Source organism: Chelonia mydas, chromosome 4 (genome assembly GCF_015237465.2).
Source record: "Chelonia mydas isolate rCheMyd1 chromosome 4, rCheMyd1.pri.v2, whole genome shotgun sequence".
Lineage (NCBI taxonomy): Eukaryota > Metazoa > Chordata > Testudines > Cheloniidae > Chelonia > Chelonia mydas.
Genome location: NC_057852.1, coordinates 24,752,124 through 24,774,778, shown reverse-complemented (window position 1 = coordinate 24,774,778; position 22,655 = coordinate 24,752,124). Strand labels below are relative to the sequence as shown.

At 40.6% G+C, this 22,655-nt stretch overlaps 1 protein-coding gene across 1 annotated transcript in view; it reads right to left on the bottom strand.

The window, feature by feature from the left end:
- The window catches only part of GRID2 (glutamate ionotropic receptor delta type subunit 2), a 1,000,276-nt gene that overhangs the window by 336,136 nt on the left and 641,485 nt on the right, over positions 1-22,655 (bottom strand). Inside the window, exons 5-6 of the mRNA XM_037896872.2 lie at positions 17,868-17,921; positions 6,770-6,943 (exon numbers count right to left, since the gene is read on the bottom strand). Coding sequence (XP_037752800.1) covers positions 6,770-6,943; positions 17,868-17,921 — 228 coding nt within the window. The remainder of the gene's footprint in view (positions 1-6,769; positions 6,944-17,867; positions 17,922-22,655) is intronic.

Below are 22,655 nucleotides of genomic sequence, written 5' to 3'. Positions count from 1 at the left end.
GAGCAGTAAAAAAGGGCAGTGGACAAGCCCTGTAGTTGTCTTTAGCCTGTGCAACATGGGAAGTCACATGGTATACCATCTTCACATGTCTGATTCTCCGTATAATTTGTAATACTGTCATAATTTTATCCAAAATTGTCTTAATGTATATGTATGCATGTGTATATATATACATATACATATATACACACACACACACACACAATGCACATTCACCCCGGGAAAATATCAGAAACAACATTTTGAAATATCAAAATCCTCTACAAAATGGAATTACTTTTTTCCTTACAGCTCTAGTTAATACTTCTGTTCTTGTCTGCAGTGTTGTTGGAGTTATGTTGGTTCCAGGATGTTAGAGAGACAAGATGGGTGAGGTATGGACCACTTCTATTAGTGAAAGAGACAAGCCCTCTGTATAAGCTTAAAAGCTTGTCCCAATCAGCAGAAGTTGGTCTTATAAAATACATGACCTCACCCATCTTGTCACTCCTATTCTTGAAAGATGTGCTGTGATCATGACCTCAGTTTCACATTTCACCCGAAAGACATCAACAGTACCTCCTAAAACCATCCTGCTGAAGTGGATCTGTGCAATCGAGTTAACATCTCTTCCTGTTGAACCTAAGTTGTTTCCAGAGATCTTCTATCCACATATTAGCACTACCCAACCCTGCTTAACTTCTAAAAGTATCACGCAGAGGGAGCTATGACTACAGGTATTTCTTTTAACAAATAAATTGCTTATTGGCTGCTTCGCTTTCGATTTTACTCCTCTCACCAGTGATTCTCACAGTTCCTCAGAAAAGTAGCGTCTGGAGCCATAGGTCTCAAATCCAGGCCTCTGGGACTGCCTCGGGAACCTTACCTCCCCACAAATATATGCAAGCTGAATGGAAACTTTTTAAAAACACCATAATAGAGGCTCAAACTATACGTATACCTCAAATAAAAAACAACAATAATAAAAAAACCAGTAAGAAAACAAACAAAAAAACCCCAAACAAACCCAAAAACGGGGGAAGGGCCTCAATGACTAAACAACAGAGTAAAAGAGACAGTTAGTATAATCAGGCAGGCAAAAAAGAATTTGAAGACCAACTAGCAAAAGACATGAAAACGAACAGCAATTTTGTTAAGTACATCAGAAGCAGAAAGCCTGCCAAACAATCAGTGGAGCCACTGGACGATTGAGGTACTAAAGGCACACTCAAGGAAGACAGGGCCGTTGTGGAGAAGCCAAATGAATTCTTTGCATCAGTCTTCACTGCAGAGGATGTGAGGGAGAATCCCACACCTGAGCCACTTTTAGGTGACAAATCTGAGGAACTTGTCTCAGAGTGAGGTGTCAGTAGAGAAGTTTTTGGAAGTAATTGATAAATTAAACAGCAATAGGTCTTCAGGACCAGATTCACCTAAGAGTTGTGAAGGAACTCAAGTATGAAATTGCAGAACTACTAACTATGGTATGTAACCTATCACTTAAAACAGCTTCTATACCAGAGAACTTGCACATAGCTAATATAAAGCCAATTTTTAAAAAAGGCTCCAGAGGTGATCCTGGCAATAACAGGCCAGTAAGTCTAACTTCGGTACCAGGCAAGTTGGTTGAAACTACAGTAAAGAACAGAATTATCAGACACATAAATGAAGAAATGAACAAAATAAGAGTCAACTCGGCTTTTGTAAAGGGAAGTCATGCCACACCAATCTCTTAGAATTCTTGGAGGGGGTCACCAAACACGTGGACAAGGGTGATCCAGAGGATATAGTGTACGGTGACTTTCAGAAAGCTTTTGACAAGGTCCCTCACCAAAGGCTCTTAAGCAAAGTAAGCAGTCATGGGATAAGAGGGAAGGTTCTCTCATGGTAACTGGTTAAAAGACAGGAAACAAAGGGTAGGAATAAATGGTTTGTTTTCACAGCGGAGAGAGGTAAATAGTGGTGTCTCCCAGGGGTCTGTACTGAGAATAGTGCTGTTCAACGTATTCCATAAATGATTTGGAAAAAGGGTAAACAATGAGGTGGCAAAATTTGCAGATGATACAAAATTACAGAAGATAGTTAAGTCCAAAGCAGACTGGGAAGAGTTACAAAGGGATCTCACAAAACTGGGTGACTGGGTAACAAAATGGCAAATGAAATTCAATGCTGATAAATTCAAAGTAATGCACATTGGAAAACATAATCCCTAAAATACATACATTATGATGGGTTATGGAGTCACCGTGGATAGTTCTCTGAAAACATCTGCTCAATGTGCAGGAGCAATCAAAAAAGCTAACAATGTTAGGAACCATTAGGAAAGGGATAGATAATAAGATAGAAAATATCCTAATGGGCACTACATAAATCCATAATGTGCCCACACCTTAAATCCTGCATGCAGTTCTGGTCGCCCCATCCCAAGAAGATATATTAGAATTGAAAGTAGAGAAGGGCAATCCTAAAAATGATTAGGAATATGGAACAGCTTCCATATGAGGGCAGATAAAAAGCCTGGGGCTGTTCAGTTTAGAAAAGAGATGTCTAAGGGAGGATATGATAGAAGTCTATAAAATCAGGAATAAGGAAATGTTAATTACTCCTATAGGTGCTTGAACTAGGAGTGTGGGGGGTGCTACGGCTTGAAGTGGTTTCCATTATAAACAAGGTTTACACTTTGGTCCAATGGCTCTCAGCACCCTCACTATAAAAATAGTTCCAGAACCCCTGTTTGCTCCTGCATATAAACACAAGAACCAGGGGTCATTCAGTGAAATAAACAGACAGCCGATTTAAAACAAACTTAAGAAAGTATTTCAAACAATGCACAGTCTTCCTTCGGAACTCATTGGCAGGGGATATTGTGAAGGCCAAAAGCATAACTGACTTCAAACAAGATGTAGATATGTTCATGGGGAATAGGTCCATCAATGGCTGTTAGCCAAGACGGTCAGGGATGCAACCCTATGCTCTGGGTGTCCCTAAAGCTCTGACTGCCAGAAGCTGGGACTGGACATCAGAAGATGGATCGCTCATAAACTGACCTGTTCTGTTAATTCCCTCTGAAGCATCTGGCATTGACCACTATCAGAAGACAGCATAGATGTATAATTGGTATTAACAACAGGGTTGACGACCAGGCTGTGAGTGGTCAGTTCTGGTGGTAAGAGAGAGATTAGGCCTACTAGTTAGAGCTGGGACTAGGGTAGGCATAGTCCAGGAAACGAGCTAAGTACCAGAAGCCAAATGCCACAGCTTTGGAGGAGGGGGTAAACCAGTGTTATAAGCCAAAGGCAGAGCCAAGAATCAGTACCACAGAGACAGAAGCTGAATGTCAGAACCAGAGAGTCGACCAGAGTCATAAGCCAGAGGCAGAGCTGGGGGTCAAATCTAGAAGTCTGAAGCCAGAGGGGAGCAGGGCCTGGAACAAGGGCAAGTGCAGCTCTGGGAGCGGTAGGTGTTGAAGAGCCACTGACCTGCTGTGGAGGCCAGGCTTATAAACAGGACTGCTAAACCAGCAGCCAGTCAGGGGCTGTGGCTGCTGTGACTTCCAAGGCAGCGTATGTGGGCTCCTTGGTTGCCTAGTAATGCGCTTAGTCACAGAGCAGGCCAGCAGCTGCTCCTAGCTGGTCTGGTCACTGAACATATAGCCATTCTTATGTTCTTATTCCCTGTATGTACCGGGTCGCGGGGGGAGGGGGACTGCAAGCAAGACACCTTTTTTAAACCTGGTCCTGCACAGCCGTAACTTTGACAGAACTGAGACGAACTAGGCTTACTAGCAAACAAAGGCCCTGAGCTTCTAAACACATATGTGAACTCAACTGTCAGAGTGACTGTGTGGCCAGACTCCTGCAACTCCTTTGGGGCACAAGGATCTGTCAGCTTGAAGTCAGTTGCAAAACTGGGCCCTCCAGTAGTACAGTCATAAAGATTAAGGCAAGAAGGGACCACTTGATTATCTAGTCTGACCTGTATATCACAGAGCACCGACATCACCCAGCACCAGCATGCTAAACCCTTCAAAGGAATGAGACCCATACGATAGTAGACTATTACATGCCACAGGCAGAGAATAGGAACAATGGCAGGGAAATGGTTAAATGAGATATACTCAGATAATCCTGGCTGCAGAGGAAGGCAACCTCTCCCCATTTCCCTCCCTCCCCCCACAAGGTCAGGAAGGAAGGAAGGAATTTTCCCAACCTCACGTTTGCTGATCAGTTAGACCCTGAGCATGTGAGCAAGAATCAGCCAGTCAAGCACCTGACGGAGAGGATGCTCGGTGCCATCTCAGAGCCCTCATCCAACCCACCCAGCGTCCCATCTCCAGAAGTGGCCATCGCGATGCTTCAGAGGAAGGGGAAAAATCCCAGAATACATTGAGGGCGGAGTGGGAATAATCCCTTCCTGATCCCTTCTCATGGCCAGCTGCAACCCTGAAGCATGAGCTTTAGAAACCAGAAGTGACCCCCCTAGGGCTTTTGAGCCTTGCCCCTTACCATCACAAGCAAACCCATCATACAAGTGCACTCAAATTTGTCCAGCTCTCTATTAAAACGAATTAACTTGCTTGCCCCCACAACTCCTATTGGAAAGCTGTTCCAGAACCTCATCTCTTTGATGGTTAGAAACCTTCTTCTAATTTCCAGACTGAATTTGTTCATGGCCAGCTGATAGCCATTAGTTCCTGCACCAACATTGTCCTTCAACATAAATAGCTCTTCACCCTCCCTGGTATTTATCTCCCCCTGATTTAGCAAGATCAATCATATTCCCTCTCAGCCTTCTTTTAGTGAGACTAAACAAGTCCAGTTTTTCCAATCTCCTCTCACAAGTTATGCCCTCCATAGCCAGGATCATCCTCATAGCTCTTCTCTGCACCTGTTCCAGTTTAAAATAGTTTTCCTTATACATGGTGACCAGAAATGTACACACTATTCCAAATGAGGTCTTACTAATGCTTTGTACAATGGAGTTAATACTTCTCCATCTCTATTAGAAATGCCTTGCCTGATACATCCTAGGATTGTATTTGCTCATAGTGGTGGCTCATAAATATCCTATGATCAAACCACACACCAAGGTCTCTCTCCTTCTCTGTCGCTTCCAACTGATGAGCCCTGAAGTGTAGCAGAAATTCTTTTTATTAGGCACTAACTGTACCACCGTGCACTGTGCTATTAAATTTCATCCCATTTCTGTCACTCCAGTCATCAATGTCATCCAGATCTTCCTGTATAGTATTCTAATCCTCCTCTATATTGACAGTGTCTCCCAACTTCCCTCAGGTGGGAAGATTAATCAGCAGATTTTATTAGCACACTCCTACTTTTGCCCCAAGGTTATTAATAAAAAAATTCGGTAATACTGATCCCAAGGCCACTCCTTAAGGAACGCTGCTAGTAACTTCTCCCTAGTCTGGTAATATACCTTTCAGCACAACCTGCTGCTGTCTTTCCTTTAGCTAATTCCTTATCCACCTTACAACGCTTGTAATGGTCCCCATCTTCCCTAATTTAACTAATAATTTCTCACGTGGTACATGTCAAATGCTTTATTGAAGTCCAAATGTTTTTGACCTACTACACTTCCCTTATCTAAAAAAATCAGTTAATTTCTCAAAGAAGGAAATCAGGTTGGTCTGGCATGACCTACTTTTGGTAAACCCATGTTGCATTACATCCTCTTTGCCATTTACCTCTATGAATTTAATCATTCTGATTGGGTTCAATTCCACCAAAATCATAATTAGAACTGGTCAAACACTCAAAAACAATTTTATCCAATATTTTCAAAATATTTTCTCTCTCAATTTTGATTTATTTCTTTTTTAATTTTCCGCTGACCGATTTTTTATTTCATTTTTAAAGTAATATTTTACAAGTGATTTTTTTAAATTCCTGAATATTTTTACATTTTGAAAAAATCCCACCATTTGTTTATTGTGACATTTTAAAATTGGAGCTGAGGGAAAACAAACAAAATGTAAGAGCTGCAAATGAAAAAAAACCCAAAATATTAAAAGAAATTTTTGGTGAAAATTAAAATGTTTTGTCAAAAAAGTCTGTTTACTGAAAAAAGATCAATCTTAATTTAAACATTTTCAACCAATATTATTCATGACAGATCAGGAGCATAGAAGTGGATTTAAAAATACATGTTATCTCTTCTCTTTCACAGTCCATATATGGAATATGCTTGCAGTGGATGGATGGTGGAATGTATTGGCATAAATGTGATATCTCCATGAAGTCAGTAAAATCTGTATTCAGAATCTGACAATAAGGCCACGCAGGTACATAAGTACAGATTTAGGTATTTAGCTTGAGACACTCAAGTTTTAAAATGCTTGGTTCCAAATCTTTAGGCAGAAGCTCTCCAGGATGGTTTTACTAGTTTTACCAGTTCTGTGGCTTGAGAAACATGGTATGAGATTCTTATTGTGTGGCTCTGCAGAGGCAATTCTTGATGGAGAACTGGTAAACTACAGAACTCAGCAATCCAATATCCATTCTTCTGGATGCTGAGCTGCTTCTCTCTGATTTCCATGCCTTGCTGTGGTTTAGGCTAGATACGTAGCTCAGGCTAGATATATAGCTCTAGTCACCAAGATGGCACACCAAACAGCTAAGCCATTTCATTGTTTCATGCATGAACCATTAGGATATGCCACACAGAAGAATATTAAAAATAAACAGAGTAAAAAATTACACTAAATTCAAATTTTCCCAGTAGCTGTCTTTCAAGCTAGCACACAGGCAAGAAACTATTAGTATGAAGATACCTCCATGTTCTGGGAGAAGGGGTCCTTAGGATCACACAGTGATGAAGATATTCTGTGGTTGCCACGGAAACAGCGTTGACTGCTGTTCTGTGGGACTGGAAATGTCTGTCGAATAATTGTTAACCTTCCAATTGACCTTCTCACTAGCTCCTGCACATCCACATCATTTATTTCCTGTAAGATAAGATCAGGCATAGAATATGTACAAAAGTTAAAATATTGAAATGTCACCACCAGATTGTAAATGAAAAATAAATTGAAGGTGCTGAGAGACATGGTATCACTGTACTGCATTTATTCAGTGCTGTCATGTCCTCAAATAAAAACACATGTGTGTTCATTAAAATGAAGCCGACCACTTCTATAATCATATCACATGCTTAGATATGCTACACTGAAGCCTAAAGAGAGACCTCGAGGGTGTAACTGGGCTCAGATTGGGGGTTTTTCCCCTTTCCCTTTGATCTTTTACTTTAAAGTGTTTCACAACAGATAATAAGGACAGTAGGAAGACATAGTATAAAGTATTGCTAAGTGTGGCATTACATCAAGAGCTCTGGAGGTACAGACATTTGGGTCTTAAGTGTTCATTTCCTGGGAAAAGAATATCAAAATCCTATGCACAATTTAGCAGTTAACGAACAATTTATCGAAATGGGCACTGGGGGGAGAGAGAGAAAGAAAAGCATTAGGGCATTCAAGATTGTGTATGTGTTCTTGTCTATTGCAAGCTCTAATTTAAAACCTCCCTTTTATCCATAAGGTTTCTATTCTGGTTGAAAGCTGAGCACCCACAGCTCGGGACAGACACTTTAAAGAAACTAAATAAATCACAAAGTTAACGTTTATTGGATATTTTGGTTTGGAGGGGAATGTGGTATGAGGGTATGTGTGTATATGTAAAGAGTTGAAGCTATGCTGTTTTACACTAGCTGTGGATATGACCCTGAATTTGGTATGATTAATAGATTAATTAACTATAAAAACTGACCCAAACCTTTATTCAAAACTTGAACTTTTATCTTTTCTGAGGACTAAAAAGGTTTAGATAGCCCTAAAAATGGGGTTCTCATCTCTTTTTGTCTACATTTTTCTGTACAGACGCAAAGTTACTGAAATATTGTGTGGCACAACACAATTTATCTGAAGCGATTTCTCTCAAACCTAGGGTCTGTCCCTCAGCAGAGTGAATCATTTGCTTATTTCCCCTAATGAGTCGACCCTGTTTATCAGAATGTACTTGATGTCCTATACATTTTGGAAACATAAGAGTGTAATGTTCCATGCTAAAGTTAGCAAAAGTCCTATGAGAAATCTTGTTATACTGAAATATCCAGCATGACTTTCAGACTGAAGAGGTTTAGGTAATCTTCTGCTGAATAGAAAATCTTTTGGATACCATTTCAAAAAAATGAGACTTTTGAGGCTATGTCATCACTAGTATGCAACTTAGAGTAGTAATTCTGCATTCCAATAGAAAGCAAACATTTTGAGGTATATTTCCCAAAGGTCTAAGGCCCAGCTTCCCCTCCTCCCTCCCTCCCACCCCTTTTTAAGCTAACTGCAAATGCATCTTTGTGTCTGTAAATGAATTACAGGAGCAAATCAGTGCACTTGTGCTTCTAACTTCACGGTCTGTGCCCATGATCGCATAGTTTGGAGGCACAAATATTCAAATTTAAAATCAAAATGCAGTTTCCTTTCTGCAAAAAGCAAACACCATACTTTTGAAAATGCTGGTTTTTAACTGTAAACACCAGTCCTGATGTATTTTTCTGGCTACAATGAACATGCTTAAAGCAAAATCTTCTGAAATGAATGGTTCAGATATAGCTCCATTTTTTTTAAAGCCATGAAGAAGAACATGCTAAGAGTTGTCAGTTTTAACATCAATTCTCTTGACTACAATAAACCTATTTTATTCTTCTTCAGAGCATGTCATATCTTTTGGCCTCATCTGTTATTTATGTTCTTTATGAAATATAGATTTTTCTGCAAACAAAATAACACCTGGCATCAGCAGTGTCCAGTGTAATATCCTGCATTTCTGGTCGATTAATCCTTAATGTACCATAGATAATGGTTTCTCTCAGCTTAATATGCCGTCTTTTCATTTTGTCTGTGTCATTTCACTAGCTACAAGAAAGAAAAAAGTTGCTTCTTTGGCAAAATGCAGGTAATTTTTTAATACACCTGCAATATAATCATAGAGGACAGTTAAAAAGAATATTATCTATATTCTACACCACACCTTTTAATCAATCATAGTACTCATGGGGAAGTTCACTATGCATGATAATTTGGTTTTTGTTCCACATCTTGCTTATATTGGAACAGAGAGGCTGAATTTTTTTTTTCAATACTGTGAAAAATCATACCCACATGGCATGCTACACTGCCAACTAACATTTTATAAGAGGTTTTGACTTTTAGCTGTGCAAACATTTATCATTTTTTCTCCCAAAAACACAGCATATTTTTTTTTCTGTATTCAGCAGTTTTGTGCATTTTAATTAGAATTCTCTGGGTTTTGCCTCTAGGTCATTGCCACACTTCAGACATATTGTGTATTTTATAAGTATTTTCTAGAGACTAAAAGTAAAGTCCAAACAAACACCAAAGAGACAGGATCAATGTGGGAATTGTCAATGTGATGAAACAATATAACAAATAAACTGAACAGATTCATGACAAATGTACTTTAAATTCTGTGGACTGTACTGGTATTATAATAAAGTTTTCTTTTTAGTTTAACGTTTCAATTGCAAAGCTGTTACCCACAAACCCAGCTTAAATCAGGACAATTTGATGAAAATAAATTTGCCTCATTCAATTAATTCTGTCAGTATTTTCTCTTGGGATTGACAGACAGCAAGAACCTGTTCTATTGTACAAAACAAGACTATCAGATCTTTCTTCTCTGGTTCTAACTTTTAGATTTGAGCTGAAGAGATGGTCTATAATGACAAGAAAACTAGATCAAGGGACTAATTCATAGGAGGAAACCATTTGCATTTCAATTTAAATGAAGGATATAAGGGTCGTTTGCAGTGTTGTAGCCTTGTTGGTCCCAGGAGACGAGAGAAACAAGTCAGTGAGGTAATATCTTTTATTGGACCAATTTCTGTTGGGGGAAGTGGCACACTTTTGACCTTCAGAGAGCTCTTTCTCAGGTACAAGTGACATTCTAGTTATCTTCTCCAGAGATGAGGAAGAGTTCCATGAAACTCAAAATCTTGCACCTTCTACCAACAGAAGTTGGTCCAATGGAAGATATTACCTCACGTCCCTTCTCTCTATAGTATAAGAGTGCCAGATGATCTATTTTACAAGTACTGAAAGCCAAAAAAGAAATAGAAAAACAGGATGCCAACTGGCCCAGTTTCTGGGCCTAGTATGCATTAAAAAAAGATTCAGATTTTCTAAAGGTAATGGTTCAGTATCAATAGATTTTGATAGCTTGGGCCAAATCTTTTCCTTTTTCTCCTCGGGACCAAGACTAGGAAAGGTGTTGTCATTCATTCAAATGGAGTGAGGATAGAACTTGGAGAAGGAACCTAAGACAAGGATGAAAAACCAATTTGGCCACTCTGTGGGCCATGGATCAGGCCTCTAGAACTAACGACCACTGCAGAGCTAGCTCATTCTGCCTGCTCTGAAGCAACCTACAGACATGTAGGTGGAAAGTGGCAGAGATGCACTGCTGTGGGTTTCAGAATGCCAGTTTATATTAGTTACCACCTGCCTACCGTGAATGATGGCGAGAGGTAACTCAGCAATGTAACCCACATTTGGTGTTTGCCAGTTCCTGGAACTCTGAACTGAGCCTCTAGCAAGCCCTATTCTGTGGACTACAACAAAAATGGCTACCAAAGCCCTTTGGCACCATTTCCCAGCATGGCTGGAGTCAGGTATATGGACAGAATAGACTAGAAACCCCTGCTGAGGCCAATAGGAGACTTCTGAAGAGCATGACTGAACAAGTCTTTAGCTGGGCCAATGATAAGCCAGGTCTGCTCAGCCCCTCCATGATAAGGGGACAGCCTGACGCAGATGGAAAGATACAAGTTTCATTTTTGAGCACTGAGTTTGGGAGCCAAAAGATAGAGAAGCAGAACAGCTCAGGGAGTCTCTGATTAACTCCCCTTCCACTCAGAAGGAGTCTTTGAGGTGCGGTGAGACCTAGTCCATGGAACAGAACGTTCCAACCCTGCAGAGACCAGCAGCTATAATGGCAGAGATCTGACCTGGAGCTCGCTCTGGAGAGCCAGCCTAGACCTCCAAAAAACCCCAGACCAGGGAGCCAGGAAAGCACCCTGTCCCACCTAGGGATGAAGACACAGTAAAGGCATCCTTTTGGTTTAAGCTGGCCAACGTTCATAGAGCTGCAGCACGCCTCTCCACACCCATCACCATATCATTTGGCTGGGAAGGTGGGGGGAAGGGAGGAATTATGAAAGTTATGAGTGTTGGGAGGTGGGGAACTTGGTTTATTTATGGTTAGTATTTATTAGTTAACCTAACCCTTTCCTTCTCCAGATCCTATTTTCCTGCTCCCAGTAATATCCCCCATTGTTATATTGTTTGGGGTGTGTCATTCCTTGGCCATAGTTTGTGTTGATGTACTTCATTGTTTGCTGTGAACTGGATTTCATATGCCTGGCTAGCAGTGATAGCATTATTCATTTTCCCAAGGGAAGCACCCAGTGTGTCCCAGGCACAGTGAGGAGTCACTCTCGGTGGAGACACCAGCCATCACAAAAAAAGAACCCAGGACCCAACCCTTTTGAGGAGAGGGGAGAAGCCACTGTAAGTAGTAAGCACCAGAGAGGAAGCTTAAGCCACATCTCTGGGGAGGAGGTTATATGAGTCTGCACTGGTGGCAAGCACAATACAGAAAATAGAGTAGTATAAAATACATGAGCTTTTGCAATTATTTTAAAATGGAAGGGTTTAATGAAGCTCCTCGTAATGGGGGTCTTCACCCCTGGAGTGTCCCTTGTGGCCTAGTGCAGCACTACAGTTAACTCCCTGCATCAGTTTCTGCTAATGCACTTTCAATAAGTCCAATGAGGCATGTGTATATTAAGCAGTGCCCCCTCAGCACTGTAATTAACTTTACCCAAAGGCAGAACATTACACAACTAGGCATTGACCTTAGCAAAGGGGCCACCAAATGAAATTAATGGGCAGCAGGTTTAAAACAAATAAAAGGAAGTTCTTCTTCACACAGCACAGTCAACCTGTGGAACTCCTTGCCTGAGGAGGTTGTGAAGGCTAGGACTATAACAGGGTTTAAAAGAGAACTGGATAAATTCATGGAGGTTAGGTTCATTAATGGCTATTAGCCAGGATGGGTAAGGAATGGTGTCCCTAGCCCCTGTTTGTCAGAGGATGGCAGGAGAGAGATCACTTGATCATTATCTGTTAGGTTCACTGGGGTACCTGGCATTGGCCACTGTCAGTAGACAGGATACTGGGCTGGATGGACCTTTGGTCTGACCCAGTATGGCCATTCTTATGTTATGTTCATCCTAGTTGGAGGGGGAAGGGGCTGAGTTAACCTTAGTCCATCAACCCCCTGATGTCCAAGTCCCTTACCCATGAAGCCCTATTGATCCAGAACCCTCTCCTGGAGAAAGGCCCTCTTGACTTCAGTTGGGGAAGTCTCTCTCGTCTTGGGCCAAGGTACCTGCAAAGGTCAAACCCACGATGACCCTTCCTTGGAACGGCATATAATTCCTTTGATCTGGGGCTGCTGCTGCTGCCTGTGAAGTCCTTCCATTGGGACCAGGTTTCGCTGAGGGTTGGCATTCATAGCTCCTTCCTTCTGGAGCCTCTCCAGCTAGGAGCACTCTTCTCTGGCCCCCTTTCCTGATGAGCTCTCTCACCAGCTCCTTCTGAGAAGCCCTCCCTTTGGCACTTTCTCTTTCTGTGTACTGTTCTTCACCCCATCAGTCTTTGTTTCCCACAGGGAGTAGCTTCCGAGCCAGCTCCCCCTGAGGAGTTCTTTTTCTAGCATTTCTTCCCTGTGATCTCCCCTGCCTGAGCCCATATAACTGTTTATAAAGCCCAGGTATTCCTTAACTAATTACCTAAATAGCTGGGCAGTAGTTAATTAATTATCCGCAGAGAGATGTTGGTTGTTTCGTTCTCTTTAGCAGAGCCTGTCATAGGACCTGACCATCCTCTGGGGCCAGCTACCCTGTAATATCCCTCAAGTAATTATTCTGCATTAATCTACTGCATGTGTTAAAAATGTGCCATTACATAAATTAGTGAAATCCAATTAATTGCTTTCTGGGATCTACCACAACTTCAGAAGTTGACTCTTAATTTCACAGTATGACCTACCCCTAGCGTCATCTTCATAGTACTGTCTTGTACTTAAATAACAATGAAGAAACAGAACACAACAACTAGGACCCAGTCCTTTTTGGACAGATATATAAAGCCAAATTCTGCATATGGATGCATGCATGTGAGCCTCCCATTTTAATCTGTTTGAGTTGTGTGCATGCATCCAAGGACACCTTTTAACTGTTTGAAAAATGTGTAACTTTAATGGTTCGACATTTTTCAAAGGTGTTTCACCTATAATAACTGTGAACAGTGCAAAGAGCTTTGGGCTGTCCTCCGAAGAGAGAACAGTAGGAGACAGGTGACAGCACTGGGCATAGCGGGATTACACTACACAGTTTAACTAATAACTAAAGTAAGCCACCTATTTAAAAATAAATAAATGAATAAGCCATTTCTTTCACGTTAAATACAGACATACAATTTCTCTCGATTCCCACTATCAGCTAAAAATAAAATATATAATGAATGCACAAATACGACAAAAGGTGACAAGAGAATTTAGCCTGATTCCCTTAGGCTTCCAGAGGTTAAATTTGTTGTGGCGGAGAAAGAAAATAGAAACAGAGAGAAACCCTTTCTCATATCTATTACTCCACCTCTGATTTGTATATATCCAAATCTCTGAATCTTGTGAAATTTAAATAAAGAACTATACCATTGGCTGCTGTAGGGCCCTGAAGGGATGGAAATATTTATTTGGAGAGGCTTTTCTCAACTGAATGCATTGATCAGGGAGAGGAGATTGGTATTATTACCAAGTACCAATATGATTGATTGTGACATATGAAATTGTGCAACCTCTCATTTTTATGGAGCCTTCAATACAATATATATGATAATTATTAAACATAACATTTTATTATTTATTTATTTATTTCAAATTTCCACAGTAATTCCCATTAGATGCACATTGTCAAGGCTAATTTCATAGAATCATAGAATATCAGGGTTGGAAGGGACCTCAGGAGGTCATCTAGTCCAACCCCCTGCTCAAAGCAGGACCAATCCCCAATCAAATCATCCCAGCCAGGGCTTTGTCAAGCCTGACCTTAAAACTTCCAAGGAAGGAGATTCTACCACCTCCCTAGGTAACGCACTCCAGTGTTTCACCACCCTCCTAGTGAAAAAGTTTTTCCTAATATCCAACCTAAACCTCCCCCACTGCAACTTGAGACCATTACTCCTTGTCCTGTCCTCTTCTACCACTGAGAATAGTCTAGAACCATCCTCTCTGGAACTACCTCTTAGGTAGTTGAAAGCAGCTATCAAATCCCCCCTCATTCTTCTCTTCTGCAGACTAAACAATCCCTGTTCCCTCAGCCTCTCCTCATAAGTCATATGTTCCAGACCCCTAATCATTTTTGTTGCCCTTCGCTGGACTCTCTCCAATTTATCCACGTCCTTCTTGTAGTGTGGGGCCCAAAACTGGACACAGTACTCCAGATGAGGCCTCACCAATGTCGAACAGAGGGGAACGATCACGTCCCTCGATCTGCTCGCTATGCCCCTACTTATACATCCCAAAATGCCATTGGCCTTCTTGGCAACAAGGGCACACTGCTGACTCATATCCAGCTTCTCGTCCACTGTAACTCCTAGGTCCTTTTCCGCAGAACTGCTGCCTAGCCATTCGGTCCCTAGTCTGTAGCTGTGCATTGGGTTCTTCTGTCCTAAGTGCAGGACCCTGCACTTATCCTTATTGAACCTCATCAGGTTTCTTTTGGCCCAATCCTCCGATTTGTCTAGGTCCCTCTGTATCCTATCCCTGCCCTCCAGCGTATCTACCACTCCTCCCAGTTTAGTATCATCCGCAAATTTGCTGAGAGTGCAATCCACACCATCCTCCAGATCATTTATGAAGATATTGAACAAAACCGGCCCCAGGACCGACCCCTGGGGCACTCCACTTGACACCGGCTGCCAACTAGACATGGAGCCATGGTAATTTAATACATTACCTTAAACATCAACTAATGGGACAATAAAATTAAGTAAATGTTACCAAGCATTACTGCCTTTTAAAATAAGCAATTGAAGTAATATACACAGTTCCACTAAACTAGGCAGATTCATGTTCATGAATGGCATTTCTGTTTAGATTTTTTTGTTTTCAGTACAAAAGGAAAAGGGAATACAATTCCTAATTTTTATTTGGCAGCTAATTGTAAGAAGTTATTTTAACTGTTTCCCGAACAATGTATTTCTCATTTGCATAATTCATCCTAAATGCTGAAGATTAGAGGATTAGAAAAGACATGTAAAATAGGGTATTTCTACACTAGAAGCACTGCAGTGGCACAGCTGTTGTGTAGACACTTACGACAGCAACAGCAGAGGTTCTTCCATTGCTATAGTAATTCCACCTCTCAGAGGCGGTAGCTAGGTCAACTGAATAGTTCTTCTGTCTACCTTGTGGTGTTTACACTGGGGCTTAGGTCGGCTTCACTACATCTCTCAGGGGTTTGAATCTTTCATATCCTGAGTGATGTAACTAGGTTGACCTAAATTCTAGGTTTAGGGTAGGCCATAGTCACTTTCTTGGTGGCTCCGATTTAGCCAAAACAAACACATCCGTCATAAAGGGTAGATTTACTGGAATGGGAGTACTTGTGTGAATAACTACATGCCACTCTGAACATGGAGTTTCCAGTCTGGCTCATAGCGTAAATCCAAAGGATACAGTAATTGGCAACTAGATGGCACTTTTTTCGCGCAGGGGGAGGAGGAGGTGTTTGGTTGCTTACAACACTAGACTTATTTCTCTAATATTCTGGGCCCAACACAGCTACAACAACACAGAAAACTAAACAATAAAGGGCATAGGCAGCCATCACTCCGCTTTCAAATTTCCCATTGTCATCGAAGTGGATAAAAGCTAGATATTTTTCTGTAGTGTACTGGTAAAGTGACAAAAAAGGCAGAATATTGTTCCCAAGCATTCACCACCTGGAATATATTCACATTTTTGTTATGGTCTGAATAAGGTGACATCAAAAGAAGTAACAAAGGAAAAAATGTTGTTTAAATGATAGGTCAAAGTCAGACTGTGATTCAGTCTATGCCACTGTGAACAGATGTTATTTGTTTCTGATCTGATTTTAATGTCCTCAAAATATTGCAAATATTTAGAATGCTAGAACATAGAAAGCTACATTTTACCCTCTCATGCACGGATATGACTCATAGGGCAGAATCCATTTCACAGAGCAACTGATTTGTGAATCTGTAGGTTCTACAGCATATAGAAAACACATGTACTATGATCAGAGCTTTTCCAGTTTACTACACTAATGTTTTTCTTTCAAAGTTCAAATTAATTTACAATTGACTAAAATGATAATAAGATATGATATTCACCAATCATTAAAAACCTCCACCTAAGCGATTTACCAGTATTTGGCTAATTCTATGAATTATGGGCCTAATCCAACACCTACTGAAGTGAATGGAGAGACTCCCATTGACTTCAATAGGAATTGTGGAAAATGATAATTTTTTTTGTATCTGTTAACTTTAAACAGTGGAAGTGATTTACTAAACTGGTCTGGTCACTAGAGCAAAGAACCAGGAAGATGACTGAATTCTAATCGAGCCTAACTGAAAAATGGTTGATTATGCCTATAGGTTCACCTCGTGACCTTCCTGTAGTTTAGAAAGACAAGGAAAAACAGACTGTAACCAGATGCTGCTTCTGCGGTGAGCTTTTCCATTAACATAAACTGGAAACAACAAACCAACTCTGATTCATTTATTGTATTATAACAATGAATAACTAATGACTGACTATGAAAACAGAAGTGTGTGGCCAATCAAGATAAGATCAGGAATTACATGCATCATTTCTCTAAACAATGTTTTACAAAAAAAGATACAGCTATAGTTATTATACATTAAACTTGGGAATAATTATCTCTCCAATTAAGCATTTTGTAGACATAATAAATGACTCCTTTAAAACAACAGAGAAACATTTGAACACTGTATAATCCAAAACAACTTCACTGTGTGGTGTTTTCTACGCTTATCTCCTCTGCTTTTTGACCTATTAGACGTTGGCTGGCAAGCATTTATGGTAGAGATCATTTCATAATTAAAAACAGATCCTTTAATCAAGCATCGTTGCAAAAATTCCCACAAGGTCAGACAGATTTGAAAACAGATAGGTTTGTACTTGAGAAAGGTTCCTCCTGTTCACTATTCAGATATATTCATATATGGCTCTATCTAGATCCCACTAACTTCAGTGGGTTTTGGTACCAGCCCATACCAAACTACTTAATCCTTGTGCTTTTTAAAGGGGCAAAAGGAGGAACACATACAAGTTTTAGAAACAACATTTAAATATAAATGGAACACAAGCACTTCACTAGGAAGGATTCACTATGCTCACAAAGAAGAATTGTTTTTGGTTTGGTTTTTTTGTTTGCTTGATTTTTTCTTTTTTATGAAAGATCTCCCAAAGCAGGCCACTCAAGCCAAAAGGAAAGGCTAAACATACTCAGTAGGGGACTGTTTTTCATTTGTTTTATTCAAAGAAGGCCTTTTATTTAAAACAAAACAAAAAAAAAACAAAGCCCCAAAACTTGTCATTCTGTTTTTATTAAGCAATGCTCTCACTCCCATGCCTGGACTTTGTTGTAGTTACTGCTTCCTTTTGGCAAAGACCAGCGTGAACACTGTCAGTATGTATGAAAACAGGATTCATGCTTCACAACAACATTTGGTTCATAGTTACCTCATTTATAATGATCCAGTGACAGTCAAAAGCAACCAAATTAGTCTCCACGACCTGAAATAGAGAACAAAGCAACTATCAGTCAGCTTATTTATAAAAGCTAAATAAATAAATAAAATGAAATGGATGCTCTCTGCAAATGACAAAAAAAGGAGCACATACTCTGAAAGACCTCTATTATTCGGCTGAGGATAGAGAACCTTTAGCAAAATACTGCAGACACATTTGTGTTGTCGTCTGACTTGCTAATTAAAGATGGAAATGTATTTCATTGCAGGCATAACAGAGGAAAATAGTTTTCAGCTGATTCAGAAGAAAATGAAATAATTTTTGCTTTAACACTGTGTGGTGAGATGGAGCAGAAGAAAGAATGGCAAAGAATCAGTGCATTCAGACAAGATACCCACTGTCTCAGACTGACCAGATTTAGAAATCTCCAAACCATGACCCCTTCTCAATGTTCACCTATCTTGGATGTGTGAGTAGGAAGGAAATGGGGAGATTCTGGTCATCCAGATTAAAAGATTTGTGGATTATAAAAATAGAGGAATAGGTGGGAAAAGATATTTTTGAGAGAGAGAGAGGAATGTGTCATTGTGGCAGTTTTGGGAGACTACATGTAAAGAACGACCTACTCTTGCCTCTATTTTGACAGGTCCCTTGCTGTCCCCTCCCACTTCTGCCCCTGCCCCCATCTTCTATCTTGTCAGTGAAACATATTCCAAAAGCTGTCTTTGTGGTGAGCCCAAAATGCTACCTCCCCTTCTTTCTTGATTCTTCTGTGCTATCATTCATTGGAAAGATTCACTCGGGGAGGAACAAAGAGAAAGAAGAAGAGGAGGACAGTTGGGTGGGCTGGCAATGTCATGAGCCCAATAAAGAGGCAGCTACAGGATCTGACTTTCACACCAAAGTAGGAAGTATGGAGGAGGAAGCAGAGTAGGGAAAATCATAGAAGAATGTCAAAAATGGCTGGACATCTCAGTTCATTCTACTAGTTTCAAATGAACAGGCACTGCAAACCAAACCAAGCCAAGCCAATCTTGGTTATCTGATAACCCTACCGATATTGGCTTTAAAACAGCAAGCACCTAGAACTGCTATAAATCACAGAGGAAGGAAGCCAGGTATTGTCTTGCTACTTTGTGAAAGCATAAAACAACACTGACATTGTGGTTATGTGTAGTAATTCATGACCTAACATTGAATGTAGATACAGTGCACTGTATTCTCCATGTTATTATACTGGTTCTACTATTTTGTCAGGTTATTTTGATTGGTCCTACTGATGAGTCAGTGGCGAGGGGCTCCCCATCTATCTTTGAGAAGTGTTAGGTGTGGTACTTCCTGGATTTTGTCAAGAAGATTTCTCATGTATAATGCTGGATATTAAGAGGTGAGATATTAGAGAGGACTCTTTGCTTGTTACTTTCATAGCCTCTGTTTTTATTCTCATTGTTCGATTCAGCTGTACATCAACTACCCTGTGGAAGAGTTTAACCACACAGGAGAACAGAGAGGTAACTAAGAAGCAGAGAGCTAGTGCCAAGCTACACAGTGTTTGTGTATTAGCTGCACAAGTCAAGCACACAAGCTTACTTATTCATTGGGACAAGCAGAACAGGAAAGAGATGCTCCCTTTGTAAGAAACTCCTTCCTCATCATTCAGCCAGAAGAGAGACTGCCTGGCTCTGAGCTGCCATGTTATCTATGGTGCAAGCTCAGCCATGTCAGATGACAAGGGGTGGTGTGTGCAGCCAATGACCACATGTGGGGATTCAGCAACAGCCCTCTGTGTAACTGAGGTGTGGTTGAGCATGCCATACACCTGATGAACGAGCTGCTCATCTTATGCTGGTCTATCAAGAGGACTTTCAAGACCCCCCACAGAGTACCCCACAACTACTGAATGATTAAAATGGGCTTCCCTGAGCCCTTCTGTCATTTTTTCTTTTTTGTTTGTTTTGAGTAACACGTCTCTGTTTCTACTCCCTACTTTGTATTTTGAATTTTTTCCCGTCTTTATTGTACCACTTGTGTATTCAGTAATAATAATATATCATTTTGACATTTTGTTGAATTCCCCACAGTAGACTTTTATGACACACCTCCAGGGACAAGACAGAACTGAACAGTGAAATGATGTGAAGCAACATAGCACACAACCTGGCTGTCATTGGTCTGATCAGATATCATGTATTAAATCAGTTGAAAGATAACCAATAATAAGAGAAGACAGAGGTTGGAAATTGAAGGAGTAGTAATAGTCCCAGTGCTTGTAAACAAGCACTGCCTCACAAAGAAAAATTCCTAGTACTGTCATGCCATAGAAAGTTAAAGACTAAATTCAGAAAAATTCAAAAGAAACATTTTTAGTTGTAATTTGCAGATTTGTTGAAATCAACACATTCTGCAGGAACATGTCAATTCTGATGAATTGCTGCCAGAAACCAGGCAGATTTTCAACAGACTCTTACCTGCCAGACAGTTTTCAAAACTTGCCTGGTGCCTACCTTGCTCCTCAGCAGCCTGCTTGGTGGGCTGATGGGGAGCCAAGAGCCCAAAAGCCCTAGCTCCTAGGTTCGGGGCTCCTTAGAAGTCCAGGCTTCCAGGCTACAGGACAGCTTCCCAGATGGACTACCCTGAAGCCAGGGCTCTGACTAGAGATGAGCAGAGAATGGTAATTCCAATTTGTGGAGAATTTGGGGGTTTTACTCCGAATTGGAATGTAAACCAAATTTTGAAGTCTTTAAATCCTCTATGAAACAGAGTTACCATTTGTTGCCCAGCTCTAATTAAGATATGGGTGAATAATTGATTTTTTAGTACTGAAAAAAATTGGGGGGGGGGGTCCAAATCAAATTGGAAAAGTCAGTTTTGGGTCAACTGAAATAATTTTTTGATCCAAAACATTTTGTTTCTACACCTTTTCAAAATTACAAAATTTTTATAGACTACAAAATTGCAGAAGGAGGAGGAGATAATAGTAGTACATCCCTTATAAGCTGTAGCCTAGTAGTTAAGGCACTCGCCTGAGGTATGGGAGATCAGGGTTCAATTCCCCTCTCTACCTGATGTGAAGATGGAATTTGAACTTGGGTTTCTGACATTACAGGAGAGTGTCATGGCTTCCGTGTATCTCTTAACATAAGAGATTGGGAAATACCCACATCAGAGCATCTGTGGCTGGGGCACTGTCCTGAAATGCCAGAGACTCAACTTCCAATCCCTTCTCCACATCAGGAACAGGGGGCACACTATGTGGGTCTCCCACATCCCAGGAGACTGGGCTAAAACTTACAAGGGAGGGATTGGTATCACCACACTCCTCCTTCTCTGGCTATTTTCTGAATGGCATCTCAGTCCCAACACATTTTTTTTTTGGCTAAAAGTATTTGGTGCATTTGTACATATTCATGAAAAGTTTTGGTGCCCCCCAAATATATTTTTGGCAAATTTAATATTTGCTGAAAATAACGCACCCAGCTCTAATTAAAAAGCAAAACCAGGATGATTACTGCTATATATCCGAGGCACTGGTTGTTCTCATTTTGATCCACCTTATCTTCTATTTCAAAGTTGGTTTCTGACCTATTTGACTCTTTATATACAATACAGTCAGCTTTTTAACCTTCAGTCAGCCAGGACATCTTCAGCAGATCAAGACCTTTGAGGTTCACTTTTTAAAAATTACATACTGCTACAAATACGACACATATTTGTTCAGACTTCAGCCCCCCCAGCACCTCACTACAAACACCTCTGACCTGTAGCCAATGAGAGAGATAAGGTCGGTGAGCTAATATCTTTCATTGGACCAACTTCTGTTGGTGGAAGGAAAAATTGTTGAATGTCATAAAGCTCCTCCTCAGGTCTGAGAAGGTAACCAGAGTGGCCAAGCTAAGCACAAAGTCGACAGATTAGGAAGAAGGGGCTCACACATGCTATAGGAGAACTTTTAAAATGAAGTGGGCAATTAACATCTCTGCAATTTTAGAACAAAGGACTCACATTCTTTGTGAATTGTCATTGTTTTAGGAATTCGCTTTGCCCTGAAGTCTGTCAGAGAAGAGTTTAGATTTCAGTATCTTTTCCCCTTTGTTTTTTTTTAGGGTTGAAGGTGACTGTTTGAGAGGTTGATCATGGGGTTAGGAAAGTTTCTGAAGAGGCGGGTTTTCTCCCATAAAAGATAGTCTTGTGGTCAAGTAATCAGACTGGGAGTCAGGAGGTGAGGATTTAATTATTTGCTCTGCCACAGAGTTCCTGTGTGACCTTGGGCAACAATCTCTCCGGAAGAAATCCTGAACCCACTGAAATCAATGCCCTTGACTTTCTATTGAGTTTTCAGTTTTGTTCATTTAAGGAGTCAATTGCATCTTCACGGGGGAGGGAAGAGAGCAAATAAGAATGCCTTAATGAACAGAGAGATAATAGAAAGCAAAGAACATTTCTGGTTCAGATTAAACCTCAGTACTCCAACTAAAAGGCCACGTAACAAGGTCATGGAGGTCATGTAATAAAGCTGCTTTGAAACTATTTTTTATGACTCCTGTGTTCGCAAACATAAAGCATTTTTTCGGCATCTGAGGGGATGATCCACTAAAGGAAGAATATCATTTCTTTGTGGTCTAGGGAAACATCTTACTGCATACCCAGTGAGCTGGCCTGAACTCTGCATTTTGTGGAAGGGGGCAAAGGAATGTATAAACCGATAGGTTCCATGAGAGCGAGGGCAGTAATTAAAGGAATCTGATACCTGTAAGTTAAAACAAATTGGTAAAGGGCAGT